The sequence below is a fragment of the Alligator sinensis genome, unplaced genomic scaffold (assembly GCF_000455745.1).
Source record: "Alligator sinensis unplaced genomic scaffold, ASM45574v1 scaffold222_1, whole genome shotgun sequence".
Lineage (NCBI taxonomy): Eukaryota > Metazoa > Chordata > Crocodylia > Alligatoridae > Alligator > Alligator sinensis.
In genome coordinates, this window is record NW_005841912.1 from 1,620,538 (window position 1) to 1,631,199 (window position 10,662).

The window sequence follows — 10,662 nt, forward strand, 5'->3', positions numbered from 1 at the left end:
CTTTACTTCCCAATGTGCACAATAGGAATAATGGGACTTTCCTTCCTCACAGGTGAGTTGTAGGAAGTATATTCAAGTTTGTGAGGTGTTCAGATATCAGAGTAATGAGGCTTATGTGAGTTGCTCAGACAGTATCTTAAGGCTTAACAACCAAATTGAGTTAAACTATTAAACTCATCACTGCATGTGTGAATGAACTTCCACTAAAGTTAATGGAGTTGCACCCTCTGAATGTAGCCTAGAATTTGGCACAGGGAAACAGAATGGACCTAAAATAACTAAAGATTATGTAAAAAAATATTCTTCTGTTCTAACAAGCCTCCCCCTATCAACATTAAAGGCTGTGGTACAACATTGTTGAAGTGAAAGAAGTGATGACTATGGGACATGGTGGGAAAGACGTCAATTATGAAAACTAAGATGTTTGCCTGTGTATGTTGAAGGAAACCTGATTTTTAACCTAGAACTTCTTGAGCTCTTGATCAGTCTGGGAATTTTCTGACATTTTTATCAAGAACTTCTCTTTTCAGGGGCCCTGTTACTCCAATTCACCCTGCATGGTTATTTACACTTCTGCCAAGTGGGTGCAAAAGATTACCACCCCATAAATGTTTACACTTGCTTTGAACTGGGTCTGCATCAATTGCAAAGACCCAAGGCCATAGAAAAATGAAGCCCGCTGTGTCCCACTCGCAAGACATCTGAACATGTAAAAAGAAGTGATGAAGATATGTCTAGAATTGTGTCTTACACTGTCAAAGCATTTTATAAAGCCTGTGGCCTTCCAACCTGAAAGACTGATCATTCCGTCAGTATGATGAAGCTTCTAAAGTGTGCAAGAAGCAGCTCGTGTATGCACTACAGGCTCAAAATTATCCTTCATATTGTCCACCTCTGAACAAAAACAGCATTGTATGGCATGGATTCTCAAAGCATTAAATAGCAACAAACCTGGGGCTGATTATTTGGTACTAAAAAATATTTTCTAGATTTCCAGTTCTAAGGATAAATAGTCCTACCAAAGCCAATGGGTTTTCAGCTTAAAAGAGTTGCAGAACTGGGGCTTAAATGGCTAAATATTTTACCCAATTTATTTTTCTAAACCAATATATAAAACCAATATATAACAACTGATTGTACTAAGAGTGTCACTGAGTATTCTACATGAAATATAAAATCCTGCTCATCTGACTGATGCAAAGCTCCTGCTAACTTACATGAGGAAGGTGAGAGCAACTTGCCAGCAAAGGAACATCACGTGTCTCAAGAGTGACTCGGGGATGTATCTGGTAGCCATTTTGGTCTGAGACAAAAAGAACTCTTGGTTCAGAATTGATACCTTTTATTAGACCAACTAAGAAATCGCAAAAAATCTTTTTCTGCAAACTTTTAGGCACACACTCCTTTCCTCAGGCTCAGAGAAAATTAAAGATGGTAAAAAGTCCCCATAGGTAAAAAATAAACTTCATTTTTACACAGGGGAGGCTGAAGGTGGAAGTCTGTCCCCCTGGGTCCATGAGAGGGTCTTTGTGAGTTGCTCTTTGATGTGCAGATAAGGCAGGATTCCTTCCCTGGTGGTGTCAGTTGGCAGACAGGCAAGGAGGTGTAGAAATCTTTCTTGTTGCTCAGCAGTGAAGTTTAAATCCAAAATCGGCTAAAATTCAGCATTTTATTCAAATTTTATTTGAATTTTAACTGCACATCAAAGAGCAACTCACAAAGACCCTCTCATAGACCCAGGGGGACAGACTTCCCCCTTCAGCTTCCTCTTGCAAAAATGAAGTTTATTTTCTACCTATGGGGACTTTTTACCATCTTTAATTTTCCCTGAGCCTGAGGAAGGGTGTGGGTGCCTGAAAGCTTGCAGAAAAAGAGATTTTCTGGCGATTTCTTAGTTGGCCTAATAAAAGGTATCATCTCCGAACCAAGAGTTGTAGAGTTTTGCATTTCTTCAAGAGTGACTCAGCACCTTCAGCAAATTCTAAATCACATTCACAAACCCAGCCTCAGTGCCCAGCCCCTCTGGCTTTGAAAGGTAATAGCCAATTCTAAGTAGTCAGGAGTATGTAATGAGTCAGACCTTGCTCTAATTTGAATGTGGCCATCAGCTTCAGTGAGAATGGGATCAGGGCTACTATAGCAGTATTGCATGGTGATGGCATGTACTCCCCACAAGACCAGGCTAGAAATGACAGTGACCCTCCAAGATCCCCACACCTGTACAAACATCCTGTTGTAGCCATTAGTATAATCTGAAAGTATATAGTTAGCATACAATAAATAGTCTTACCTACATCCCGATAACTTCTGGGCAGGGCTTTTGCTATTGTAAGGCTTACAACAAAAAGAAAAGAAATTAATGTTCCCCACTTCATTATGTCGGAATTTTTGGGATGGTGGTGCTGGACTGCACAGGGAAGGTAGAAAGATGCAAAAAAAAAAGAATTTTCTTTTATACTCTTCTGAAGTTGTGTGTGGTTAATGAAAAACCCTTTTCTGATCATATATATATATAAGATTAGAACTTTGGGGATATTCCTGCTAATAATTAAACAGATAAAATTATTTGCTTATTGTGCTTGTTAGTTGGACAACTTGTCACAAAAAGGCCTTGTAAATTCATTAGTCTTTCAGAATTTAGGCAAATAGACATTTGTAACTTGGGTTATCTCATTTCAAACAAGAGATGCAAACAAACTCCTTTTTTTTCCCTTACTTATGCTCTTTGTCCTACACTCATATACTGACCTTCTTCCATTCCCCCTGAAATAGATCATTTAAAGGTGAATGCTCTGCTGAAGGTACCCTGTGGAGTGAAGGACCTCAAGTTTATGCAAAAATCTATAATTTTTACCTCCTAGCTTGCTGATCAAGTTCTCTCGCACTCCTGGCTATAGGACAATAGTGAAGGAAAAGTATGGAATATTGTACGATGGAAAAGCCTCTGTCTAAAAAGCTAGAAATCTGTAGAAATATATTTCAAGAAGGAGAAAATAAAAATCTATTGTAAAAAAGGGAAAATCAGTGTAAAAAGCACTGAACGCTGCACAGACAGATACCAGATCTGGGACAGGAAAGATGAGGTTCACAAAGCTCCTGGTAGTATGGGCAGAAAATAGTAGGGCAAAAGGGCCTATGGGAGCATGTCTCCCAGAGCAGAGGAGCTGGCATACAAGGTTTGAAATGCAAGACGATAAAGACACAATTCAAGCTGCTAGACTAATAGCATTACCCCAAAAGTCCTGGGTAAGAAAAAATAACTACATAGAAGAAAAAGCACATCTGCTTGAAAGCTACTGATTCCAGTACTAGACTTCTTCATTAGACCCACAACAGATGACAAACACCGTAATCAAGAGCAGACTGAATTTCATCTGCTCTGAAACCCACACTTGGGATTTAGTGCAGTTTCGCTAGGGGTCATTCCAGCCCTGGGAGACACTAGACTGCTCCCCTGTGTGTTAGCCCATTGTTGGTTTCTGATTGATTTCATCCTGCCCAAACGCATTCTAAGGGCCTACACTCACTAGCTACTTCTTGCAAAGAGGTGGCAAGGTAGTCTTGCTGCTTCCTTTCGCAGAACTAAATCTAGGCTGTCATTTCTTCATCATCTTAACCATTATTTTCTCTCGTGTGTTTGCTCCCTTGGATTCAGAGATAGAGAATGGATAATGCTGATCCATTCTAGAGGACTCCTGCACACAGAGTTGGGGTGCTCCCTGGCCTAGAATTGACACAATGTCTCCTCAGAGGCAGCCAAAGGGTACTCTAGAAGTGAAGAATAGCTGGAAAAGCAATCAGACAGGAAGCAGAGAGGATGAGAGTCATAGTGTGCATTACTCGTATCTTATTAGGAAAACATACACAGGAAGACCAGGGTAGGAACAGGGGCTGGAAAAAGTCCTGCTCACTCCTACCTTAGTTGTTTTTATTCTCCATGTTAAATAAGTACCCAGTAAGGTGGGGGAGGGTAGGCAGCATTATTTGTCCACTCCCACCTGGCAGAATTTGGCCTTCAACTCTTTGTGCTGCTTACCACAAGTGAAGCCTCTACAGGTCAGCACACAAACAGAGCACTTTGGCCTCCTGACGTCTCAGTCAGGCACATTTCTCAGGCACTGTTGCACTCAGGGCCTGGGGGAAAGAGAGGTTTTCTTTCAGTGTCTTCCAGCTGTAGTGTTGCACTCTTTAGATGAGGGCTAATAAAGCTGTATACCACAGAACAGTGATAGGTGCCTCCTGAACCTGTGGTAGAGAAGACCCCAAAAGTTGACAGTGGGCAAGCTGACAGTAGGCGTGTCTACACGAGATGCTACTCCACAGTCATTATTGTACATTTATTTAGTACTTCTATTAGCAAGTACTAAATAAATGCACAGTAGCCCAAGTTACTGCACAGTAGTGCCGGCGACTGTCTTTTAGGTAATGCTACTGAGCAATAGCCTAATAATGCTGGGCAGTATTGTATTAGCACTGTCTGTATTGTGATGTGCTACTGCACAATATTGCTTGGCTACTGTGCAGTGAGCATCTTGTGTAGATGCACCCAGTGTCTTTCAAAGTGAAGGAGAAGGCTGAGATCTGAATTGACCCCAAGACTCCTTGCCTCTGGATAAAAAATGAGTCTGTTCAGAGCACATTTCACAATGCATCACACTCCTGTCCTAGTATTGACTCTAATGCTCCATGAGCAGATACAGAACTTTAGACTACATAGGAGAATCTCTCTGGAGAAAAGTTTAATACAGTGATAATTCAGGGAATTAGGGCTCTCTTTCCTTCATAACATTAGTGAGCCAATGCTGCAGCATGCCACAGAGGGATCTTTGGTCATAAGGGGCACATCCAGATGAGCACATGTGCAGTATGTGGTGCCACAGACCCACCTGCGGCACTGCACTCACCACACATGCAGGCATTCCCTGCACTACTAATTTGCAGCTTTGGGGGGTTTTGATACCAGTCCCAAAAAATCCCACACTGGAAAAAGCAGGGTTGGTACACATGGTGGCAGAATGCACTGTCTGTAACCGGAGCCTGGCCAGGTGGAGCCACATTTCAGCTGCTGGCCAGGCTCCCTGCTGCCAGATTGCCACTGCTGGAGCCCTGGGAGGCCCCCAGTACACCAGGTCCTGGCCCCAACCTTCCCTACCCCACCTGGGGCAACTTGCCATGCACCAGAGCATGTGTGCATGGGCGTTCCCTGGGGACAAGTAGCAGCAGCATATATTGCACCGTTGCTATTTGTCCCCAGGGAAATGCACTTGCACACTTGTCTGGATGTGCCCACAGTGTTTTCTTTCCTGAAAGACTCCTGGTTCTTCACTACTCTGCATCTTGTCTTGCAATTTAATCCTGTGCAAAATGCTGCCACACCAGCATTCACCACACAGTTGTGCCCATGAAAGTATCTGAAGCTCACTTTGCCTGCTTATTTATGGTTACACAAGCTGCAAGGCATTAGAGAACCAGATGTGACCTGTTTTCATTAATATCTGAGAGAGGAAGTGTGTGAGAAACCATTCAGTTCACTGCTGGTTTTAAAAGACTTCAGTTAAACTCCTCCTTTCTCCCTGTATCCAGTCAGCAGCATAGAAACCTCTTTTTCCATTTCAGGCTTTTTAAATTGCATCTGAAAGGGTACCTGAATGTTCTTTTTTATTTGCAAGTGTAAAATGATATCTGCATGATCTGGAAAGAAGACATAAGTCTAGCACTAAGGGCAGGATCCAGTGGTGCTCAACCTCTGGCCCACAAGGCCATATTATCTAGTTCATGGGTCTCCCCACAGATTTGTAAATTTGGTGGTGGGAGCAGTGGCAGTGTTAATTGCCATTCCCCTACTGCCAAATTTCAGGCCCTGTGGGAAGACCTGCAAGCTAAATGACATGGCCCTGAATCACATGGCCTCATGTGCTGGCCCACACTGGCATGTAGTGTGGCCAGCACACAGGCCAGATCCAGCATGAAGGGTTGGGCCATGCCTGAGATCAGGCTGGTGCATGTGGGATCCAGCCCACAGACTAGTCCTTTGCCACTCATCCAGCCTGCAAGGCCAGACATTTGAGCACCATTGCAATAAAGGACTTAGGGTGTGTCTACACAAGATGCTTTACTGCACAGTAATCTACTGCATAGTAAAGTGCCACCATCTACATGTGTGTACATTTACTGCAAAGTAAATTAGTCTAGTGTGCAGTTATTTACTACCTGTAAATACAGGTAGTAAACTAACTGAGCAATAGATACTGTGCAGTAGCACATGTGTAGATGCTGACTGGGAGTAAATTTGCTCCTGGTCAGCCCCAACACTAGTGGGGCAAAATACCCCAGGATGGGGAACTACCCCAGTCCTGGTGCTACTCAGCTCCTGGCTCCCCACAGGAGCTAGGAGGCAATCAGTGCTGGGATTCAGGACCTCCCTGCTTCCTCACCCAACCCAGGGCTGGCCAGGAACAGGGGCAGCAACCTGAGCAGCCTGGGGCTGGCCAGGACTTTCCTTTCTGGGGCAGGTCCCAGCCAGCTCCAGGCTGTGCAAGGATTTCCCCACCCAGCCCAGAGCTGATCAGAAACTGCCCTTCTTCTGGGACAGTTCCCAGCCAGCCCTGGGCTGCTCAGGAAAATACTCACACAGCCTGAAGCTGGCTGGAAGATGCCCCAGAAGGAACAGCTCTGGGCCAGGTCCTGGCTGCATGGGGAAGACCTGCTGGGCACAGGGCTTGCTCCATGTGTAGGGGGCCAAGAGAGCTCTGCAGCAGCAGCTGTCTCCTGGCCCTATGCACATCACGACCCCTCCCGATGTGCACGGGGCCAGGAGACAGTTGCCACTACAGCCAGCAGAGCTCTCCTAGTCTGGTGCTCATGGGGACTAGCCCTGTGCTTCCTGCCAGCCCCTGGGCTAGCACCCAGGGTGAGCCTGGAGCTCCCCCTGACTGCTGTAGGGAGCTAGAGCAGGGCTGGAGCAGCTCTGCACTGGGCTGTTCCCGTTGGGAGCAGATTTGCTGCCAACAGGGAGCACATATAGCTGCGCTCTCCAGGAAGAATTATTTTATTGCATTAATTGCATGTGTTGATCCGTCTTTAGGCAACTAAGAGGGTGGTAATGGTGGTGCTGCTTCTCAGGATGCACATTGAGCTACTCAAGTTTATGCCAGCAGACAGTCTGCCCGTCTACTCTTACAGATAACTTGGAAGTTCACTTGAAAGCTCCCACTGGTGCTGAGTGCAGCTGCTGCTGTCCAAATGGGGTGAGCCTCTGTTATCAGGTAACAGCTGGGCTCAGGTCTTACCACTGGCTTCCTGTCCAGCTCCAGGTACAATCCAAAGATTGGGTGATGTTCTTTAAGACTATAAAGAACCTAAAAGATACTGTTTGTAAGCCCACCTTTCCCCTGTACATTGGTATACCAGAGAAGGAAATATGAGAAGCTTTTGCAGTCAATAGCTGTTTGAAAATGCTGGACTGAAGACCAGGCCTTTCTCAGTAGAAGCTCCCTGACTCTTGACACTTGCTCCCCACTTGATGGTCACCTAAGCTCACAGCTTGCAATGCTCCACAGTAGGATGTTTTCATTTCATTAGCCTTTTCTGAATTTTTGGTGCACAGTTTTCTGTAATAGTATTCCTGACAAAAGGACAGATACTTAATGCAAACCCAAACCGATAACAGTGTATACCAGAGTCTGCTCACTTGAATTTCTACACTATTGTAGCACAAAAGACCTGCATTGGTTCTGCTGCAGGTAGTGTTACCAGCTTCAGTGTTCAGAAACTACAATTCAGATTCCCAAAATGATTAATTTGAATTTGGTGGGGAAGTTTCTTTGCACCTCACTTGCCTCTTGGGGTTTTAGCCTTTGGAATTTGTTTTCTTCATGTTTTCAGGCATAGCGGGGTTCACAGTGAGGGCTAGAAAATTCCAAACGTATTGCCTTAAAACAGTGAAATGTTGAGCCCCATCATGTAGTGATATGTTAAAAACAAAACAAAACACCCCCTCCCTTCCATTTCCCTCTCCTAATGCCTGGTTTGAGATTCTCCTGCCTGATCCCACTCCACTATCCTTCATAATACATCTCTTATTGCTAAGAGTTCCATCTTTCAGATCATCCACATCTGAACAATTCCCCTGATTGCTGTACTCCTTGAGAAAATGCCCATTGCAAATGAATTTTAATTTGTGAGTCATTCAACAAACCAGTCCTGACATTTGTGAACATGCTTTGCATTCACCCAGTAGTCTGAGGGATTTCCATATTGCAGTGGGAGCTGTGAGGCCAGCACATGTAGCACATCCAAGGTAGTTTTAATTTAACTAGAGGAGGTAAGAATTGCAACAAAGATGTCTTTCTACATTTCACCAGCAATTCCACTACAAATCCGAAGTGCCCAAGAGAGTTATACAGTCCTGACTAGAGTCTGTACCTTCCTATTTCTGTTACAATTCTTCCCTGGGCTCACTAAATTAAAGATAGCTTAGCTATGCCTATACATGGTGTAAAGGCACCTCCCAGTTGCAGGGTTGACATAGCCTTGATTAATAATCCTCAGCCTGCTTTACACATAGTCCATTCATAGCTTACTGTTTTCACTGTGTCCCTCATCATCGATGTCCTATAGTATTGTTTCTGCTGTGAACCCTTAGGCTGGGAAATAAATACTAGCAGATAAAGAGAGAACAATGTACATATGGCAGAGATTTTTTGGATGAATTAATACATGTTTTGGGAAAAACCTCATGACTATAAATACTCTTAAATTCAACAATACTACAAAGCTGTGAACAAAAAGTTACCTGGAACCCAGGTATTTAAACATGAAATTTAATCATGACACTGCTGCTTAAATTTTCAACCAGCTCTACTTTTGTCTCTAAATATTTCACTTTGTACCAACACCTCCTTTGAGTGGTGTAGTAAGAACGCTTCTCAATTTTAATCAGCATCAGTCTTACAGGCAGGGAGTAGTGTCTGTAGGCAATACCTTGAGTATCTCCAAAAGAAATATGAACTCTATCTTTCCTTTACAGGAAGGCATATAAAATAGGTATTGTGTGTTAGATTATTTGCCAGCCTAAAAATATGTATTTCCTATACAAATATAATGTCTTCATTGTTTGGTAATTCCCATCCCACTGCCATTATGCTGGTGCAATGTAGGGATCCTGATCATATTGTATGTTTTGAATGGGGCACCTCAAAAGTAAGAATCACTTCTTCTGGCTGTAATTTTGATAGTCTTCTTCAACTATCATTGAAATCAAGAAGGCCATCTGCAGAGCCAGTTGTCCCTGGAATGGAGTACGGGTATCAAAATTTGGCCTGTAGTAATTATAATCACTTATAAAATGATGGACTTTTCAACTATTTTACAAGAGATGGAAATGAAGGGGTAAGGAGGTAGGAAAAGCTACCCCTAGACCATAAGGCTAGGGACAGAAGTTACACATAAACCAGTTTAAGTAAGCGGAAACTGGCTTAACCTTGTAACAGAACATAAGTTCACTACACATAAACCAGTTTCAAAATGATTGAAACCAGTTTGAGATAAACCTGGTTGAATGTGGTATCCGACTTAACTGATAGAGCTCACACTGGTTTATGGAACTTCTGTCCCAGACCCCTTCCTGGTTTAAGTTAAACCAGAGTCCCCCAGCATCCCAGCATGCTCTGCAGCCCTGGGCAGGGCTGTGCTGTCTGCTCCAGTGGATCAGGGCTGGCCCCACCCCTCTGCTCCCTAGCATTGCACCTGCAGGCAGATGCTGGCTCCCCTAAGGCAAAGGGAGCAAGGAAGAGATTTATTCCTGCCCCCCCCCTTATCACACTAGCATGGACCTGCCAAGCATTTCTTCGGTCACTGCTCCAGCAGTGGGGATGTGGCCAGGCCCAGCAGTAGCCTGAAGTGAACTGACCAGGAAGGGGATTTAATTCCCCTCTCCCTGTCCCACGAGCACAGACCCGAGCAGGAGTCCACCTGGCACTCCCCCCTCACTGCTGTAGCAGCAGATGCAGAGGTGTGGCCAAGGCCAGCCGGCATGGTGCCCTGAAACAGAGGGGACAGGGAAGGGGTTCATTCCCCACTCTGCCCCCAGGGTACCACAATGGAGTCTGCCTGCCCCAACCACTGCCGCTGCCAATCACTCTCTGTGCAGGGTGAGCAGCAGAATAAGCCCCCTCCCTGTCCCCTTTGCCAGATGCCAAACAGAGGAGGGAAATAAACCCCACCCATGCCCCAGCGCCTAAGGTGGCTGTGCTGGCCAGCCTCTGGCCATGCCCCCGCCCCTGCCACTGGAGCTGCAAGGGGGCAGGGACTGTGATGGGGGCAGCAGACCCTCTCTTGGTATCCCAGAGCAAAAGCCTCTTCTCAGCAAGTGGGGAGGGGGGAGCATGGTGCGGGTGGGGCGGTCAGAGATGCCGCAGACTGCATGGGGAAAGTGGCAGCATCGGGGCTTGCAGGGGTGTCTATAGACACCCAAGCCCCCTTAGTGCTGCTGCCACTTGCCCCGCGCAGTCTGCAGCAGCTCTGACCACCCCACCCTGCTCCTGCCCCCACCCACAGCATGGACCCCCACTGGGAAGAGGCTCTCATACCAGGACACCAGGAGAGGAGGTGCTGCCCCCATCATGGTCCCTGCCCCCTCACCACTCCAGAGGCAGGAGCGGA

The 10,662-nt window shown here is 45.4% G+C and overlaps 1 protein-coding gene across 1 annotated transcript in view; it reads right to left on the reverse strand.

The window, feature by feature from the left end:
- Positions 1-4,026, reverse strand: part of LOC102376179 (alpha-fetoprotein-like) — a 34,008-nt gene extending 29,982 nt beyond the window's left edge. Inside the window, exons 1-2 of the mRNA XM_014517513.2 lie at positions 3,918-4,026; positions 2,291-2,407 (exon numbers count right to left, since the gene is read on the reverse strand). Of these exons, the coding sequence (XP_014372999.1) occupies positions 2,291-2,375 (85 nt within the window). The 5' untranslated portion in view covers positions 2,376-2,407; positions 3,918-4,026. The remainder of the gene's footprint in view (positions 1-2,290; positions 2,408-3,917) is intronic.
- Positions 4,027-10,662: the final 6,636 nt, after the last annotated feature.